General features: G+C 36.7%; 1 protein-coding gene across 1 annotated transcript in view; it reads left to right on the top strand.

Annotated features, from left to right (window-relative positions):
• Galphas (G protein alpha s subunit) overlaps window positions 1–20,198 on the top strand; it is a 33,154-nt gene extending 12,956 nt beyond the window's left edge. Inside the window, exons 6-10 of the mRNA XM_011060878.2 lie at window positions 8,553–8,607; window positions 8,894–8,967; window positions 9,763–9,942; window positions 10,041–10,245; window positions 10,378–20,198. Of these exons, the coding sequence (XP_011059180.1) occupies window positions 8,553–8,607; window positions 8,894–8,967; window positions 9,763–9,942; window positions 10,041–10,245; window positions 10,378–10,524 (661 nt within the window). The 3' untranslated portion in view covers window positions 10,525–20,198. The remainder of the gene's footprint in view (window positions 1–8,552; window positions 8,608–8,893; window positions 8,968–9,762; window positions 9,943–10,040; window positions 10,246–10,377) is intronic.
• Window positions 20,199–20,745: the final 547 nt, after the last annotated feature.

Genomic DNA, 20,745 nt, shown 5'->3' with positions numbered 1-20,745 from the left:
TTTACACACACACACACACACACACACACACACACACACACGCGCGCGCGCGCGCGCGCGTGCAAAGGAAAAGGCATAAATCTTACTAGCGTAAACTACGACTTTATCCGTTTAGTCAATAATCAGCATGTGACTGTTTTTCATCTGTCAGGTCGTCAAACATTTTAATTTGTCAGTCTTTTACATGAGTACGTCCTCTTCTGTGGAATCATAATACCATTTGTTTATCGATATACATATACAGTATATCCAGAAACATTCTGTATTACTGATTCATCTTATATAACTTGAATCGATAAAATGTAAACTTTGAAAATTTCGAGATGAAACGAACAAATAAACTGGAATAATTATTATATTTTTAAATAATGCCTTGCAATAGGGAGTAAATATCGCGAGATGAGAAGATATATACGTATGTATTTCCGTCAATTGAATTCTCTACTTGAACTTTGGTATATATTACTAAATTCGTGGTGACGAAGCACGACGAACTTTATCTTTCTCTTTTCCTCTATTGCCTTCATCAATGTGCCACTCATAATCATATTATCACAGATTTCTTGCATTTTTTTTTCTTTTTTTTTCCTCCCATTAGTGCAGCTCGACGGTGCGGTTCTCTCTCTCTCTCTCTCTCTCTTTATTCTCATGTGCAGCGCAGGAATCGTTGACGTTAAAAATAGCGACATGTATTTTTAGGCATCGCGCTCGGGTGAGATATGTTCCCGTAGCATATTCGTAGATGACGGGGACGCAAGATGTCTATAATCTTGCAGTATCTACGTATAATCCGCATGTAGTGGCCGCGTGTTTCTACGACTACGCTTAGCACATATATGTACTAAAAATACGCTCGTCTATTCGCGAATGTAGTGTACAAGTACAGGCAATTTTATTAATTTAAACGTGAATTTTATGATATTTAAAAATCTGCTTTTCGCAACCGATTTTAAACAAGTCGCAATAGGGATATTGCGTGAATTTCTCATATGAATCTTTGCTCGGAAAGAAATCTGAGAAAAGGATAAGGATATTGTTTTTGATTCCATTTACTCTTTTTTTATATCATGATAATTCGGATAATCGTTGCCTTGTCAGTAGAAATTTCTTTTGTAAACGCGCAACGCGCGTGATATAAGTAGTAAGTGTGACCATCTTACGCGCATTAAATTATATGGTACAATGATATGTACTCTTTCACGAAAATATCACAAATCGAAAATATCGAAAATATCGAGTCAATGTATGGAGAATAAATATTTGTTCGTCACATGATTATCGTGTATGACAACGTACGATTATTGATTGTTGGTTTAATGGAAATCATTTTTGGACTGAATGATCTTTAGCGTCGACGCCAAAGTAAAAAGAGGACAATTGAGTAATCGTCATATCGAAAAAAGGAGAAAAACCTAACAATTCCTATGTGTGTATGTGGCTTTGTTACCATATTTTAATTGTGCGCGTCTCGTCTCGATGATAAAAGTAAGCGACGTTTCAATTACGTGATAACACACCTCAACGCGCGTCTAAAAAAGGGAAACACACGCCGCTATATTTAGGCACTGGTCTATAATGTCTATATCGCGCGGATTATTGATGCTGCTATAGCTCGTAAACGTTTGGATAGACAGTCACTTTCGCGCGCTTTTCTTTTTCATCGTCGATATGTTGATCGACGACAGTGCGAAAAAGTGATTCTTTTCTTTTATTTTTTCTTATCCCACGCATAAAACATTCTCAAAGTAGTCAAAATGATGAAACGAAAGGTAATATTAACGTGCAGCGAGAAATACAAAAAAAATTGAATTACATCGGAATTATATCTGATTTATAAGGAAAAGAAGATATGAGCTGAAAGATGAAGCTTTTAATATCGCAATTAACAGTGTTTGTCATAATCGTAATGATGATACTCGATTGGTTTCGTTTTTATGATACGTGTCCATGATTGACTTAATTAAACCCTCTTCGTGACTTATACTTATTGTATAATACGCTTACAGGATGATTACATTAACAAACGAGAATTTCATCGAATTAAAAATTTAGTGACAAATGCGCGCGCGGTTATAAAAATTTGTCGTTCTTTTTAGATAACGCGCGAAATCAACTTTTCTACATGGATTTTTCCAATTTAATTGACACTAGAAATACCAACGTTTCTTGTCCAGACTAAGCGAATAAATTATTATAAAAATAAAAGTCAAACATTTCATCAGTATAAAGGACGGATAATTATTGAAAAAGTAAGAAAAAATCCTATCATTTATACAAGAAATACAATATTTTGAAAAATAAAAATTATCAATAAACAACCGCTCGCGATACTTGTAGTGTTATGATGGAAAAAAATTTGACGAGGGAGAGGGAGAAAATTAGCGTTTTTTTTTCTTTTTTTAGACAAAAGCCAGTATTGTCGGATTCTTGTTTACAAGAGTCTCTTGTATACAAGAGAGAAAACGTGCCAGCCCAAGTACGGAAGACAAAGAGAACGTTTAATGTTGACAGCCACCATAGATTGGCGATCAGGCGATTACAGAGTGACGCGCGCACGCGGCAAGAACAGCTAGAACAGCTAGAACAGCTAGAACAGCTAGAATAGCTAGAACAGCCAGATCCGTCAAATATTTGTGATTCGAATCGCGAGCGAATGACTGCAATTTGTAGCAGCAGCAGCGAGGAGACTGGGACCATCGGATTCCCTCGCACTTCGATATCGAATAGATGGGAACTTTAAAACCAGCAAAACGTAATCGGATCACTCCTCTTTCTATCCCTCTTAAATGCAGGAGCTGCGAAGAGAGCGAGCCTTTTCGAGTTGGTCGCGACCTGATGACACGACCTGATTTCCTCCATACAGTTGTGATACGAGAAATTTTCAGTCCAATCCTGAATTCCTCCACACGGCCTAGACTAGTCACTGCCGTGACTCGGGAGATTCGTTGCAACATTATTGATTCGCACCCCGGGGTACACTATACGCCTTACATCGTACAAAAGGTACGATGAATTCGTGGCGGCGCGGTTTGCGCGGATGCATAAGCCGTCGCATACTGATTATACATCGGCCCTACATCTACATGTCGAGTAGATATAGTTCTAGGAGTTAAACCGTCACCCACTTTCCGACCACCAAGCCTGCATACGGGGTGTCATCGCATATGCATACATATGTGCATATACATACATATATTAGCGAGACGGAAGGATCCATCGCGTAGAGTCGTAGAGAATCGGTGGTCAATGCCACCAGTTTAGAAGCCAATTGAACTTGGTTATCATATAGTATTCCAAAGATTGTGTATTCCGAGAGAGAGAGAGAGAGAGAGAGCCAGACTTTTTACTGTTTTTAGAATTAACACACGTTTACCATTATATCAATAAAATATTTTATTCTAGAAAATTTACAATTTATCTTGAAACGTTAAGGGAAACTGCCCTCGGAATTGTCCAGACTCTGTATATGAAGCTAGATTAACACCTCGTGTATAATATTCTGTATATGTTCGATAACGTGCAGCTGGAGCTTAGAGCACAGAAGGGGCTTCGCTAGCTGTCGACATCAAACGTGGCGTGGCGCGTCGTTCGAGTTCAGTCGATACACGTTATTATTGCGCACGATCCGGCTTTCATCCTTTTCCCCGTTTTGTCATCGCGAATTAATTCTTTGCGAACGAACGTCGAACACTTAACCTTTAACCGGAAGCGGTTGAAAAATTCGACGCGGCATTTTTTTTTGTCGGTCGCGTACGAAGCACTGTACTGGCTGGCTCTCTCTCTCTCTCTCTCTCCCTCCCTCTGTTATAGCGATAGAATTTGACAGAGAATAATTAAATGATAATTAAATGCAGCAGAAAATGTATAAAGTCTTGCCGAGAGACTATCACTATATACAACGCTCTAATAAAAAAGATATGGTGCCGTATGTGTGACAGTTTGCAATTACTTTGTATGTTGCTATTTTATTTTATTTTTTTTTTTGTAAGAGGAATGATTCTTTATACATATATTTATACAAGATCTTACGTTTTATTTTCTAAGGAAATCACCGGATAAGAGAAGGCAGCAAATTATCGATAATTGAGCAGCATTTATTGCTATAAAAAAAAAACAATAGTTGGACTAGTACTACTCGATCACGTTTATTATTTCCCATTAACATAATAGATACGCATTTTGACCTGGTCCGGATCACCGTCAGGAACAACGTTGTAACATTTGTTCACCTCAAGGTCTTGGCGGAGGGTTAACATGAGGACGATAACGAGAAAATGGTTGTGCAGTAGCAGTCACCAGTAGGTCACGACCTCCTTCCTCTTTCAATTCTCTGGAGGTCGATAGCCTCATTTCTGGCGGAGCGCGCCAATTCCATGACCTACCTTCTCGCGCGAGCCTATGGTAATCCTATATAATCCGCGACCGTAGACACACAGATGCACATGCGCCCATCATTTTTTTCACAACTACTATAGAAACTTGGCCGACCTTTTCTCATTTGTAACCATAGCATTCCTTTTACAATTAGACAAATTGCGCGACATTTGATTCTTTCTGGCAATATAATGGGTACATGTTTCTCATTTATATACAGGGATTTTCGAAATAAAGTACGTTATGACACAGTACTACATATAACTCCTCAGAGTAACGTTACGTAACATGTATCTTCGTTTAATTAATTTATACTGAAAAATTGATTTCGGAGGATACATTATATATTTACTTTTCTAAGTAAAATATATTTGCATTAAAAAACATGAAATTTGTTCTAATCTCTTCTCTCTTATATCCCGTAACTTATTGTCAAAACGATGTTCATCAAAGTATTAATTTAATAATACAGGTTAACCAAAAAAAACACTCAATACAACAAGAAAATATATTAATATTTATAATCGAATCGTACGTATAAAAAATTTATTGAAAAGTTTGAAAAAGTTGAAAGCGTTTCCTGCGTTGGTTTAAATATGATATCAGTAGACTCTCCCATAATTATACGGAAAGAAAGTTAGCTATTACACAAATAAGTATTCTTTCGAAACAAATTATAGTTTCGTAGTCGCATTACGTCTCATTATAGTGTGTCATCGATATACTTATTGTCACACGACATTATCGTCTGTCTCTCTCTCTCACACACACACATTCAAAGGCCAAGTGCTTTTTCATTTATCCACTGCACACTTCTTGATGAAAAAACCAACCTCCACTTGACTCAGTAGTATATGTATTATTCTTACACAAAGTTATTTTATATTCTTTTTTAATTTTATTTTTATCGCGTCATTATTTAATCTGTATTTTAACAATTCTTTGTCCTCGTTGTTTTTTTTCTCATTGAAAATTATTATTGGAACTGTGTTTTTAATTTGTTTTGTATCTATTATACATATATGTAATGAGAATATATGTAGTGAGAGAGTCATCAGTAGCAAACTATTAGCAAATGCCATCGCTACTGTTACTCTAATACACAAACACCTTCAATTATAATATCTCGTAAAAGAGGAGGCATTTTATATAACATTTTCTGCGATAAATAACACACGCAGTGTTAAATCCTTGCGTACGATTGGCAGCGAACAGAGAACGTGCGGTGGCAGTGACCCATGACCCGGATCGTGGAAAGTGGGTGCCAGAGGGGCGTGTATGCACACCCGGCGAGGCCGAGGGGTTGGGGTTGGGGTTAGGGTAGGACATCGTCGAGGATCGATTTTCCCTCTCGGTGGGCTCCCTCCGTCCTCAGCCACCCTCAGCGCGCAGGAAGGGAGGCTGGATCGCGTGAAGGGAGAGGGTCTCCCAGCACACACACAGACAGAGAGAGAGAGAGAGAGAGAGAGAGAGAGAGAAGGGGGGGGCGCGAGTGAATGAGAGAGCGGAGTATATGAGAAAGGTAAAGAGAGCTGGACGCGCGTGTGTGCGTGCATGCGCTGGTGTACGCTGATGAACGCGCACGAGAGAAAGAGAATGTTGGCTCTCTGAAAGGGTGATAGAGGGTGGAGAAAGGAAGGGTGAGGACGAACGCGAGTACAAACACAGGACGCGAAATAACGAGAGAGAGAGAGAGAGAGAGAGAGAGAGAGAGAGAGAGAGAGAGAGAGAGAGAGAGAGAGAGAGTTCCTCGGGCGCTCCCGATATTCTGCCCTTCTTCAGCATCCGCTTCCGTTCTCCGTCGTGATATCGTCGACGTGCTTCCTGCAGAATTCAGCGGTATCCTACGTGTCCTGAGACTTTACCGAGCAGGAGCACGGTACTCCTCTTGCTCCAGTGGAGCAAGATGGATGACAAGAGGAGAGAAAGAGAAAGAGGGAGAGAGGGGGGGGGGGGAGGGGGGAATCGGCTCAAGCCCGGCCGACCCAGGAACGCGGCTCGATCGAAAGAGGAAAGTTGACACTCTGTCGGAGGGCTCCGACCGCGACCACCTCTGAAAACGTTATTGGTAATCCGTATTCCTAACAGTCTAATAACCTAAACGGTTAAAAGCGACTACCCGATTCTGCATTTCTCGTGTCCCAATTACTGCCCTCCCCCCTCCATCTTTTTCTGTTTTTTTTTCTCTTATGTCGGAATGAGGACTGCATTACGCGCTCTCCTCTAGTTTTCTGTAATCAATAGACATGCGACAAAAACAATTTGACAATTTTGACAACGGCGAGAACGTGACGAATGCTATCGATAACAGTACACTTTATCGTAATCCGGACAGGAAATCGATGCAAATGAGATAATACGGGTTTATTATTATCCCGCGTGGTTCTATTCCCGCGAATCAGAGATACATACATGCATAATGTGATGCAGTTGTACAGCGGTGTCTGATATAATTGTAACAATCTCTGATGGATATCGTACCGCGAGCAATAGTCGTAAGATCGATGCGAATATAATAACATGGTTTATTATTATCCCCGCGGTTCTACATCGGGGGACGTATATAATATTATGCGGTCAGTATATAACGCTGTTTCTCGTACAACTAGTGTAACTATATACCTAATATAATGCGATAATATATCGTGAATAACAACTACAAAAGATTGGCACGATATAATAATACGATTTATTGTTGCATGATCTAACACGCTTTATTATATCCCTCTAGGAATAAGTCACTCTTCCACCGTCAGGCATTGAGTTTTAATTAAATACAAGTTCTCGCTCGAATTATTCTTCCGAATGAAACTATCAGCGAAATAAAAAAGATGGTTAGAGAATATCTTACGCAACACGTTTGAGCACGCCCTTTGCTGGCGCTATTACAATTGTTACAAATCTCGGAAAGCGAACCGTACAAATCCTAAACGAACACGTTTACTTGACGTTGAAAGAGATTGTCATGTGATTTAAAATTTATTCAGAATCTTTCGTCTTCGTTCTCATACATACAAACTGTTTTACATCGACCGAATAAATATAAGGATAATAATATATACAATAATTCAAAATTATCGAACATCTACATATATATATATATATATATATATATATATATATATATATATATATATATAATATATATATATATATGAAATATGGGAAAAAAATAACGCAGGAAAAAGTAACTTCGTTATCAGATAACTTCGTTATTAGTTCTTCTTTCTAGGTTTGTATTTTTTCTCTCACACGTCGGCACACGCTTTCCCTTTGTATATTAAAAAATATATATTTTTGAAAATATAATACGAGTCTTTGAAAATTTGAGCGACTTTCTGTATGCAACCGAAGCAACGTGCGGTGGAACTGAGGCATATGGAAAGCGACGTGCTATGTACATACCTCTTTTATGCACTTTGCAAGAAATAGATAAAAACGAGTGTATATATACATGCGGGAAGAAAAATTCCATAGCGACAAGATCGTCCGGCATACCTTTTTCTTTATGCCTTTCTACTTCGAATTTCTTTACTTTTGCGATATAAGCTCTCTGTCCTTATCAAATAATGTAATTTAAATTCTGAATTCCTTGTATCGAATCTCGATAAAATATATAAATTGTATATGCCACTTATTTTAACAATGCCATGAGATTTGAATTATTGTACATATGTGGTACTTGATGTACGCTTCTAGAGTACATCTTTCATACATATTTCTTACCATGCGCATTGTGTGTGTGTGTGTGTGTGTGTGTGTGTGTATATATATATACAGCAAGTTTTTTACATCTCCTTCTTATCGCGAATTGTTCGTGTTCGAAAACCTAAGATTTCGGTGACAAAAATTTAATTCATCTCTACATCGAACATCGCACACGAAAGAGACACGTTTTCGACCACGTACGTATATGTACGTGAAGTGGCTCTCACGATAACGATGCGGTTGATTGACAATGATTGTTATCGCGGATGCCCCGGCATCGATCGAAGCTAGTAGTTCAACTTGATTTTGACGAATTTATGTTGTTGTTGTTCAGTACGGATGTTTTCTTTTTTAGAAAGAGATTTATAATAGTGTCATGATATAATAATTTATGAGGATTTCTCTTTTCTCTTAATACAAATTTTCATAATGTTTCTTCACTAATTCCTCCTTCATTCATTCTGTTTCAGTTTTCTAGATAAGGTAGCCATCGTAAAACAGCCAGATTACACGCCCACGGAGCAGGTAATTATTAGTTTCCCTTTCGTTTCGAAAGCCCATTTCTCTTAATGTTGATAGTGACGGCGTAATTTTGAGATTTCAGGTATATTCAGAAAATTATTTTTTTTTCTTTTTTCCTTCATAAAAATTGACTTGAAATTACTTGTCGATCTTAGATTCTCGCTTGGCAAAGTCTCATAAAGCGATCCCGCATCTTTATATATATGTATATATGTTATATGTATGTGTACCTATGTGCGTAACTGCACAGTTAACAACGTAACGTGTATATGCTTCCGTTTTGTTCCAGGACATCCTGAGGTGTCGAGTCCTCACGTCTGGCATTTTTGAGACGCGGTTTCAGGTCGACAAAGTAAACTTTCAGTAAGTCCCATAATGCGCGACATGCTGTTACCCGCGCGCGTTTTACTTCAATGTCGTGTGGCTATATATAGCCGACGTATTACAGTCACATCGGCCGACGGTAAATATAAACGCAAAGCGACGGCGGCGGCGGCGACGGCGGCGGCGGCGGTGGCGGCGGCGGCGACGGCGGTAGTGGCGGTGGCACGCATCTTAGCCTAGCATCTCTATGTATTAAGCCCGCTGCTGGCAAGACTTACACTGTATTATAACGTGTAAGCTGAAATCGGTTAACCGCGTTAACGCCTCCGCAACTTCGTAACATTTTCCCTTTTTGCCTTTACTCGCGCAGGTCACGTACGACGCCCCACGTATTATTTTCTATAGGCCCACCACACCCCTTTGTTGTCGCCTCTCTCGCTCTATGCTCGTGTAGCCGTTTCGCTTCCAACAAATATAATAATAAATATACTCGTGAGAGAAATTCGTGTATTTCGTTATTTTATTCGCATCGCTTTGAGCATCTCCTTGAGCGTCTCCTCGAGCGTCTCGAGAAGTATCCGTAATGTCTCGTGATGTGCAAATTCTAAAACGGTTCGATCTGGAGGATCTTCATCAAAGGATTTTCATCGAACATGTAACAATTCAAAATATTTGGGAATAGAATTTATGTCTTTAAGCTTTTGTGCTAGTTAATATTAGTTAATATTAGTTTAAAATGGATAAGGGCATTATGAGAACCGCGTTTTACGCCTTTAGACGCCGCGCCGGCGTTTTATTTGGATATATTTGAGAGCATTTCCCCGATTTTTGCAGTATGTTCGACGTCGGCGGCCAGCGTGACGAAAGAAGAAAATGGATACAGTGTTTCAACGATGTCACAGCGATTATATTCGTCACGGCGTGTAGTAGTTACAATATGGTACTCAGGGAAGACCCTACAAAATTGAGACTCAGGGAGAGTCTCGATCTCTTTAAAAGTATCTGGAACAATCGGTACGCAACATGAATTTTACGCCAGGCAAAAATCCATGATATTCAATATTCCTTTTGATTCCTTTTAATTTCGACGGGTGTTGTCTCTTTCCTCGCAGGTGGCTCCGCACGATCTCGGTAATCCTATTCCTAAACAAGCAAGATCTATTAGCGGAAAAGGTGAAAGCGGGCAAGCACAAATTGGAGGATTACTTCCCGGAATTCGCGCGCTATCAAACACCAGTCGAGCCCGGGATGGCTGCGGATCCCTCGGAAATACCTGACGTCATAAGGGCCAAGTACTTCATAAGAGACGAGTTCCTCGTAAGTATAGTGCACGTAGCATGCCAATTCTTACGTCAATTCTTTCGCGCGATTCTACGATCAATGATCTGACCGCTGGCCGCTGGCACATACATATGTTCTGTGACGTTACGTTGTTGCTTGTTTGTCTAGCGCATAAGTACGGCGAGCGGCGATGGCAAGCACTATTGTTATCCACACTTTACGTGCGCCGTCGACACGGAGAACATCAAGAGAGTGTTCAACGATTGCCGGGACATCATCCAGCGGATGCATCTGCGCCAATACGAGCTCTTGTGACTTCGTTTCTGCCGACGTCTTCTGTCATTATTCGTTAATCTGACGGTCACGCTCGTGCTGCATCTTGAATCGCATCTGCTGCAGCCAGTGCGAACTGTGAATGAGCGAGAGCGAGCTGTGCCATCAACTATAGCTATAGCCTCGCGAGGAGGACTCGTTCGAGTTCCATACACCTGGGTATATTCAGGTAACGCGTAGGGCTTCCTCGCCAGTCCAAAATGGGAAAACCGAAAAACGGAAAAACGGAAAAACCGAAAAATTGAAAAACGTGTATAGTCCGAAGGACTATAGACTATAGTACCGCGCGATATAGTTGATCGAGTGCGCGCCAGCGGATCTTGAGGGTGACTCTTCTCCTCGTCAACGAGAGTCGGTATACAGCGATACACATTACACACCGCTCTGCGAGCAACTCTTCGCTGCGTGAGATCTGTTTGAAGCGAGTTCCTTCTCCCTCGCGCGGAGTAAATTTCGCGCCAAACACCGCAAGCGAGCGAGCGAGCGAATAAGGCAGAACGCGAGATGTCCGCGCGTCGACACGTCGGCCTCGCAACGTGTCAGTCGTCACGTCAGTCGTCAGTTGGAGTGAGTTGGACGAAAACGAACGAGCGACCCCTCCAAGAGAGAAGCGGGCGTATTTAATCTCGCCATCTCGCCATCTCGCCATCTCGCCATCACTCGCCGACTCTCTTTTCTTCTTAATTCGAAAGAAAGAGTGTGCTGAACACTCGTCGTCGTTCATCCGGACGATGGCGGATCCGAACGATCCGGAAACTCTCTCGCGCGCCGTTCGATCTGTGCGTACTGTGCGTACTGTGAACCATTACCTCGTTAATTTTATTCCTCTCGCATGTGATTCCGCTTTGTGGCGGAACGCGCGAATCCTGTCATAAGCGTGGGCCAACGTCATTGTCGGATGTGATTCGAGAGACGATCCTCCTCGTTCAACACACTCTTGACGTGAATTATCGTTCGGATCGGATTAGAGTTAAGGACGTTTCCTAAGACTTAGGCGAACCTCTCCGGTAAAAAGGAAAAAGAGAAAAAAAAGAAAAAGGAACTTTTATCTTATCGTTTTTTGACTTTCCTCGATCCTTATACTCGTTTCCGAATCTCCGCTATACTTTTGCTTCGCTCCCCTCCGTACATCTCGCATAGAATCTCCACGTCTCTTTCGTTTTCTTTCGTTGAGCTTTCGACACTTCCGAATCTCGATTCTTTTTATTATTACATTGGCCCGACCTATAGGAGTCTCAGCCGCGCCCTTTTTACGAGAAGAGTATTTTGTGAGATTTTACAGTATTTCGAAGAGCGTTTTAATTATATAACTATGTATCGAGTATATGTACAGGGTGACCGTCCACGGATTCTCACGATCGGTTTTAACATACGTTTCTTACGATCGAGATCTCTCACGGATATGAATGTCTCCTTTTTTCACTGTGTGACATATATATGTGTATGTATACATACATACATATATATATATATATATATATTTGTATATATATATATATATATATGTGTGTGTGTGTGTGTATATACAAGTATATATATGCCGTAAATGGAATTATTTTTTTAATTTCTCTGTACTTAGACACGCGCGCTATCTACAGCAGCAATCGTCTGTATATATCCTACTAGCCCATGCTCGCGCGCGCACGCGCGAACGTAAGAAATGTGCCACGTTCAAGTTCTTCGTTACTATGCACGCAAGTATAATTTCGCGATACCTTGCACGCGCACGGCGTTTCGAGACTTGTGTAGAAGCAATCGTTTTCCTTTTGTCCTCAAGTTTGCATCTCGCTTTCTGAGAAATCCTCGCGCCCCGATGATACGTGGTAACGTGTATACATTTTGCTCTTGATTGACAACAGTCTAATCATGGTAGATCGTTTTCATGATTCTGTGAAACGAGAATGTGCGAAAAAATCTCGTTGCTTGTACATCGCTACTACAATTGCATACCACTTTCGTCGTCGCTACTTGAACACTCCGTGTGTAGCAAGTTGTTCACCAACTTTCCCTCGATTGTCATTACTTTAGTCGAAAATTAACGAAATGCTTGCGCGCTAATGACGTATATACATAGATCAAGCAAAGCAACTTCAAGGCAGTTAATTAACAACTACATTTTCAATCGCTTTCCTATTGAAATACGGAAATCAAATATTTTCTCGCTACAATTTTTAAAAATAAATAATCAGCAATTTATAATATTAATTGTATATAATAATTTTATAAAAAAAAGAAATTATAATATATATACGTGTATTTTCGGTGAGAGATGTGTAAAACAAGTCTGAAAATTTGACATGCATTAAGAGAAGACATTGGATTATTGTATTAATGAAAAGAAATAGCATAATAACGCGAAGAGATAAATGATATTAACAAATAATGTAATCTTGCTAGCTTGGATAATGACGATATATTGAAAAGAAAAAGAAAAAGAAAAAGATTTCGAGGAACGTGAATCTTGGCGCATTTACATTGTCAATTACCGACTTCATTTTTATTCTAGAAGAATCGGGAATCCTTGGTCTATGTGCGTATATCATTGTGTGCTTGCGTATCAAGTTGTTAACAAAGTTGATGCATGTGCGTATGTGCGATATAATGTCGCTGCTACGTTCTCCATATGTACATACACATCGTCGTCGCTTATAAGATTTTGTGAGATTGAAACAGAACAAAAATCCTGTAAAATTGCGCACAACATGCTCGCATATACACTTTACACGAGTTGTTCGGTTAATTAAATTTTTAGATATGTATTAACACTATCATCTAGCAAGACATTTGTAATAAAATTCTAATTTAAATTTATTAAAATTTTTCTCGTGATTAATTCATGCTATATTTTATAGCGACTAATATGGTAATAACAAATTTGATAGACAGTTTATAATCGCAATGCATCTCTATCTTGTTTTCTATGGTCTAAAGAAAAGTTTCGTATATTGTAAACGAAAGATTAATTACGACGATTTGTCGTAATTATTACATAAATGACAGAAATTTAATCGAAGCGAGTAAAATTAAAAAATACGAAATGAGCGGAATTTCAAAAGTTTGCAGCACACTGTAATACACTCGATTGTTACTTCTGCTTTTCTTTATTATATTATATTTGTTAAACCTGTCTTTGTGATTTTTTTTTTAGTTTAATCTGTTTGTTGCAATGACGCGGAATCGCACAATTGAAATGATTACGTTTCAGTTTATCTTTAATATTTAAGGAATCTTGATCAATTTTTTTTTATATAAATACCTACGCACCTCTTTATCTTGTTTTTTATCTTGCTATTTTATTCACTGGCATTAGCACTGTAGATCCTCAAACTACTAAATTACCTTTCGCGCGATTCTCTTATACTTCTCTTATACTTTTCATCATAACTCGAGACAAAAATATAAGAATCTCGAGGCATTACATAACAGGTATCCATCTGCCGATGTGTCCACAACTATGTAACTTTAACATACAATATCGACATACGAATAAGTACATGATGAAGCATGCTACCAAAAAGTGTCGATCGTAATCGCGAAGCAAAACTTTTCTCTGCGCTTTGCGTCATGTCTTATTTCATTTTACTTAAGCAACGAGATAAAGAATTATAGGATTTAATCCGAAGAATTTTTTTTCTAGGGTGTCTTTATAATGATGAGAATGAAAATCATTAATTCCGCAATGTTTAACGAAGAAATAAATTGAATCGTCTTAATGTATACATTTGCATTTGTCGTATACATATTATTATATAATTACAGACACGAGCCATGGTTTCTAACATTATTTATAAGTTCGTAAAATGTTATTTTTACTACGACTAATTGGAAGGGAAAGAATCCGAAAAAGAGGGAAGAATCTCTTTGCGATTATTATTTATCAAATTTTCGTGAAACTGAAATGTTCACATCCGGCACAAAGTCAAATGAAGGCGAATATAACAAGTAATTAGCATATTTATGCCTATCTTTCTTTCCCCTTTCCTCTTTTCTTCCCTTTTTCCATAATAGAAAAGAAGAAGTCTTGCTCCTTCTAAAAGAAGGGTATGCCCTGTTGTCTGATTTCGAGAGGTTTACGTAGCGACGTCGAACGGAAATAAGCGCGCGAGCAGGAGTGTAAATTGAAGCCATGTAATGACGAATTTTTATTGTCCATACTAGTATGTACGTATGTATGTATGTATGTATGTATGTATGTATGTATGTATGTATGTATGTATGTATGTATGTGCGTTTTGTGTGATTGGTGGAATATATAGGTATGCGTGACACGCAAGGACAATGCTATTATTCACAGATGATGAAAAAAAATTCATGAGCGTGTGATATATCGTTTGTTTGTATGCGTAAAAGCGGTGGATGATGTGATGTGCCGAATAAATAGCTGATGGCCACGACTATATATATATATATATATATATATATATATATATATATATATATATATGTGTATGTATGTATGTATGTATGTATGTATGTATATTATCGTATATACATAGACGCCGAGATCGCACAAGTTTCCTTTTCTTTTCATACGTAATCATACGTAAAGAAACGGACATGCATATACTACATATATCGTAATTTGCGCAGATTGATTATTATTTGTAAATATGACAATATCTGTGTTATCGAGAGAAAGCGTTATGATGCTGTTACGATTTCGGCGGACCCGTTCAAAATTGCAAGTCCCGTAATCTGAATTACGGATATGCGATGAGCGACCGCATAGAAAACCGCATCGAGTCGATGACAATCGAACGCGAAATACAGCAACGATTGTCTCATGGCAATCGTGAATGTGATTTTAGCCGATAATGAACGTCGTATACGTTAGCTGCATACCTTAAGAAGGCAACAAAAGCGCTATCTGAGTGACAATCATATATATTTTCTGGGTCTTTTTAAATTTTACACTGATAATACAGTTACTAGTTACTAGAAGATACTAAGTGTCATTATTTAAAATAGTTATTATTAGCAGTACGAATTTTAAATAATAAAATCTGATGGATTTTAATTAAAAAGTGTTTCTAAAGATAGCCGGGTTGTATTCAAATAAAATATAAAATTACATTATCTTATTATGATTTTATGTTCCATTTAAATAAAGAGTTGTCATGTATTCAATATTTTCAAAAATATTGATTTTAAGAAAATAGATTAGTCAAAGAATCGTTCGAGAAATTAATGTAAATGAACTATTCTATCAAGTTAAAATAGATAGATGTAAATTAGAATAAATATAATCCAAATAATATGTTTTTTATTAAATTACTTAAAGATAAATAATTAATAATTCTAAGTATAGATGTCAATTGTTTATATTTATATAATTTAATGAAGATCGATCTATCAAAAATTCTTTTTATAAAAACTGGAAAGGACAAACATTAGACTGACTTTGCATATTTTTTTTTATAAATACAGGAAATTTTATAAATATTAAAAACTGATAAACTATTAATATGGAAATCATTCTGAACGCTATTAATCTTCATTGATCGAATTAATTTTAATGTAATACCAAAAATAACTATTTACTCTAAAGTAAACGATTCACAAACCGAATTCATTTTCTTGTTCAAATTCTCATTTCTTATTGAAAATGAATAAAAATTAAGTTCAGGATTTTTTTACTCACCGTTCTTGCAATTAGGAACACGATACTTTCAAGTAGGATAATTTACTTTTTTTTTTTTTACAAAAATGTTAATTATCAAATTACTATAGTTTAACAGTCAAATTTTCGGACCCAAAAGTTACCCAAATATATATAATTATAGGTAGCACTGTCTGAGGTACGCAGCTAGCGTATAAGGAAACAATATGATGCGCGATGTTACGCGATATAAACGCCAATCGTCGAAAATAAAAAGGAAAGAAAATAATAAATGCAGCACGTTGTTCGCGAAGCACATTATTGTTTCGTCCTTAGCAATATTCTTTGTGGACCACGTCGCCGATTATGTGTAGCCTTAAATAACGAAAGTGAAAATCGAAACGTGTGAAATTTAAATTAGCGTAACGTAAATACAAGGAGATCCAAAGTAATTGTTAACAAGAAGCTATAATTATTATAGCTATCACGGTAATCAGAATTTCGTGATCCGCGGCTCAGTTGCTAATGTTAACTAATTCGGCCATCTTCAATTGACTGGTTTAGTTTATTTCCTTCTAATACAGAAGAAGAAGAAGGAAAAGAAGGAAATGAAGAAGAAGAAGAAGAAGAAGAAGTTAATAGCGAAACAATGTAAGATTCTAAAAATATGTCTGAAATATTAGAATTGAAACAATGTTTTTTCTTCTCTTTATAAAGAATTGCATTAACGTTAGAGATTATTAATCCGGGTTGACAATGCGATTCTCTCAACCTACATAATAATGTTGACAGTAGAAAACACTTAAAAGTAGATGGTTATCCAACGATCCTATTAGCTTCGGAATTCATGAATGTTATGCATTTCCAATAAGAGCATATGAAACGTTTACCATACGCGACAGCTGGATGCTAACTGCTACGTGCCACGATTAAGATTAGAAATGAGATTCACAAACGAGAATCATGATTGTTACGCTGCTATTCGATAAAAAAAATCTCGCATTGTCAAATTTTATTAAAAGCGTATATCGTTGTAACATTATTATTGTCAGCAGAATGGGTGACTGTTGTGAGGGTCATTATTAGGAGCTGACCTACTGAAAGTAGCAGCTTGAACGGGTTCTTCGCAACTCTAATGTCGACGAGATTTGCAGAATCGGGTTAAAAATTATGCACAAAATCTCGAAAGTTTACATAAGCGCGATGAAATCATGATCCATATAGCACGAGCGCGACTTTGCTTTTATAAGAGATTTATCGTGGAATTTTATATCCTAGTTTTATATATACATATATATAATAGCATGTTTTAATCTTGAGAAAGAAAGAGAGAGAGAATTTCTTTCCAACTTTTCGAGAAAAAAAAACCAAAAATCTAATTTTACGGCAAACACTAGGGCGTCTTTCACTCTATCAAGAATGTTTAAAGTGAATGCATACACGTGAGATAAAATTATATACAGTATACGCTTGCGATTTCACGTTACCATTTGTCACGAATAAACTTCGATAATTAGTTTTAAACAGCGATCTGCAGAATATAATGTCAGATGTACTTTCTTCTTGGATGGTTTCATCGACGATCAGAAACAGAGAGATTGTATATTCGGCGGTGTTATCGTTTAGTCCGATATGTGATGTATATACACATATATATATAAATATATTCGTTATATTTATTAAAATTTTAAAAATATTGAAAGCGATGTGCATATATATATGTATAGAACTTGGCAGCTTACCGAAATATATGGAACGAACGAACGTTTCCATGGAAGATGCGAATTTATTTCGGTTCTAATCGATATCCCGATGAAATCGTCCAAATATGGCGTAATCTTTCGGAACTGGGCCAGTACACTTATCGCTCTTCCATTCACGGAGAGAAAAGGAAATGTTCCATTATATCTTGTATCTATATCATGGTTCCACCATGATTCCATAGTGGATCGTGCCTTTCTATAGTTTTCCTATAGTTTTCTCACACGCAAGGTTTCATTTATTCTTCGTTATTTGTCGAAAAATTCGATTCTTTTCCTAGGTAAATTAGAAACGCAGAACGATCTTACGTATCTCATCTCTACTTTTGTGATCGTAGAATTAATTTTTTATTTAAAATAATAGTGAAATGAAGATAAAATTAAATCTAATTTTTACGTATATATAAAATATCAAAAAATACGTATATGCAGCATGTTATTTTCTTTCTCCCTTCGTTAAACGCATGATTTTTTTTTTAATGTGAGATCGTTCCGCCGTTTTAAAGAAAATTTAAGAAGCAAGAGAAAGAAGCTACTTGTGCCTCGAGCGCGTTATCTATTTTAGAAATTAAGTAATTAATCGAAATGATGTCATTTCTATAAGGATATATGTGTGGTAAACGATCGTCAGTGCTATTTGGAATTTGACTTTTTCTAGTCTTCGATAGCGGTTCGCTGGGCTCCACATTTTTTATAAAACGTAAAGTATCGCCGTTAAATATACATACGTCATCGCGCGCGTTTAATGGTATATATTTAAGAGAGATATTAAATACGGAGAGAAAAAGAGAGAGAGATAGGGTTTATTGATCTTACCCAAAAAAGAAAATATATCCAGTAAATTATAAGACGCGATTAAAGTAAAGTATCAGAGGAGACTGATGGATACAACATCGTTCCGTAAAGATAATCACTTTTAATCTAAATCCAACTATAAGAAAAATGATGGATCACATAATTATTATTGCGCGTGAATGTGAGAGGGAAATGGGAAAGAAAAGAAACCAAAAAAAAAAGAAAGAAAATTACCAAACTTGTCAATATAACTATGTCCCCTCGTGCCCCGTTTTCTCGTATCATTAAATGATTAAATTATTCGTTATTGCGTGTCTCTTAGAAAGATGTCTAGCTAAAGACTTAAAGATAGATTATTATTATCATATTACTATCGGTGCAAAAGACGAAAGAAATGAAGGTATCTCTTCGATGGTGACATTTAATAAATGCTGTACTAATTTAGAAGTGACTGAATCGACATAAGTCGAGTAAGAGCAAACACGATGTGAGTGACTGGCGAACTTGTGAAATTCGTTAGGAAATCAAATTTATATTGTTCGTGCCACGATTCCATCAGCTCTCGCTACTATGGTTTGTAATTCCATCGAGAGAAGTTACATTGTAAGAGACAGAGAGAAAGAGAGAAGAAAGAGCAGAATGAGGTGAATCAATAGTATCTCGCGTACAATGCAATTAATACAGATGAAAAAAATATATTATGCTGCCGTAAAAGTACGCAAACGATCAAACACATAAAGGCACGTTTAGCGTGCGTGTATATCGTTATATGTCTGATGGTGCCATTTAAATATGAATCGTGGAACGAACACAAGTAGAATATAAAATAAATAAATAAATATATATATATATATACATATAGATATATATATATATATACATATAAATATATATATATATATATATATATATATATATATATATATATGCAATTCATTGAATCAATCGCGCGGTTTGAATGGTGTGCATTGTGTGTATTTCAGACGGTGTATATGGGACTACGTGCATAATTGTGTTAAACGTGTTATTAGATTACGAGAAAAATATTTCATTCTCATTCTGTGATGACTGTCTGCTGAATACAAGGCGAGATAAGAACAAGAAACGTTTACATGAAGTCTTAAGACTAATGGATTAATAAATTGATTTAGCGAATAAAGATTTAATTAACATTCACATTGTATTAACTGCGCAAAAGAGAAAGAGAAAAGGGGAAAAATTAATCTTTAGAGACGTAAAAAAAAAACATGCGCGTGTCTCTCGTTCGTTACGTATGTGAAGAAAAGGCGGACATGATAAATATTCATAACGCGCAAGACAGAATCTTAACATGTTAAAAACGAAAAAAAAACCGAAAACACGCTGTATCCGAGTTGCGGTGAGAAGAGAACAGTATGATTTGTATACTGTATAACTTTAGTCGTTTACCATTGCTTTCGAGAATATATAAGAGTTATGTGTATAAATTATTATGTGTAATTAAACAGAAATCATTTAGTAAATTCTAAGCGCGTATATTATATATTATACATATATAATAAATATATAAAAGAACATATATACATATATATATGTATACATACACAACAATCATGCATATATGTATATACATATATGTATATATTTACACATACACGCACACACCCACATATGCAGAATTATAAAAAAGCAAAAAGAAAGAGCCAATGTACCCTACATTTGTGTAAGTAAAACGATGTGTAAAATGAAAGTATAATTATTAAGACTATAACGATACAATAAATACTTACTATATATCTTACATAAATAACAGATGCCTTTGTGGCAATTGGCTATCAAGTTCAATTTTTATAGGGCATATACATAGGTGTCCCAAAATTCGCGATTCAAAATACTGTAACAAGAAAGTTCTCGGAAAATTGAGTAAAAAAGTTATTTATAAATTTTTATTTTAAACATCAATTTTTGAGATAATAAAGATTAAATTATGATCAAATTATAAATACTACATTTAGATAGCCGCCTGATCATGAGTTGCGCGTACAATAATTAGTGAATGTTGGTAAGCGC

This window comes from Acromyrmex echinatior, chromosome 14 (assembly GCF_024713525.1).
Source record: "Acromyrmex echinatior isolate Ae372 chromosome 14, ASM2471352v2, whole genome shotgun sequence".
NCBI classification, from domain to species: domain Eukaryota; kingdom Metazoa; phylum Arthropoda; class Insecta; order Hymenoptera; family Formicidae; genus Acromyrmex; species Acromyrmex echinatior.
The sequence above is the reverse complement of the archived record's forward strand: the minus strand, read 5'-3'. Positions and strand labels throughout refer to the sequence as shown.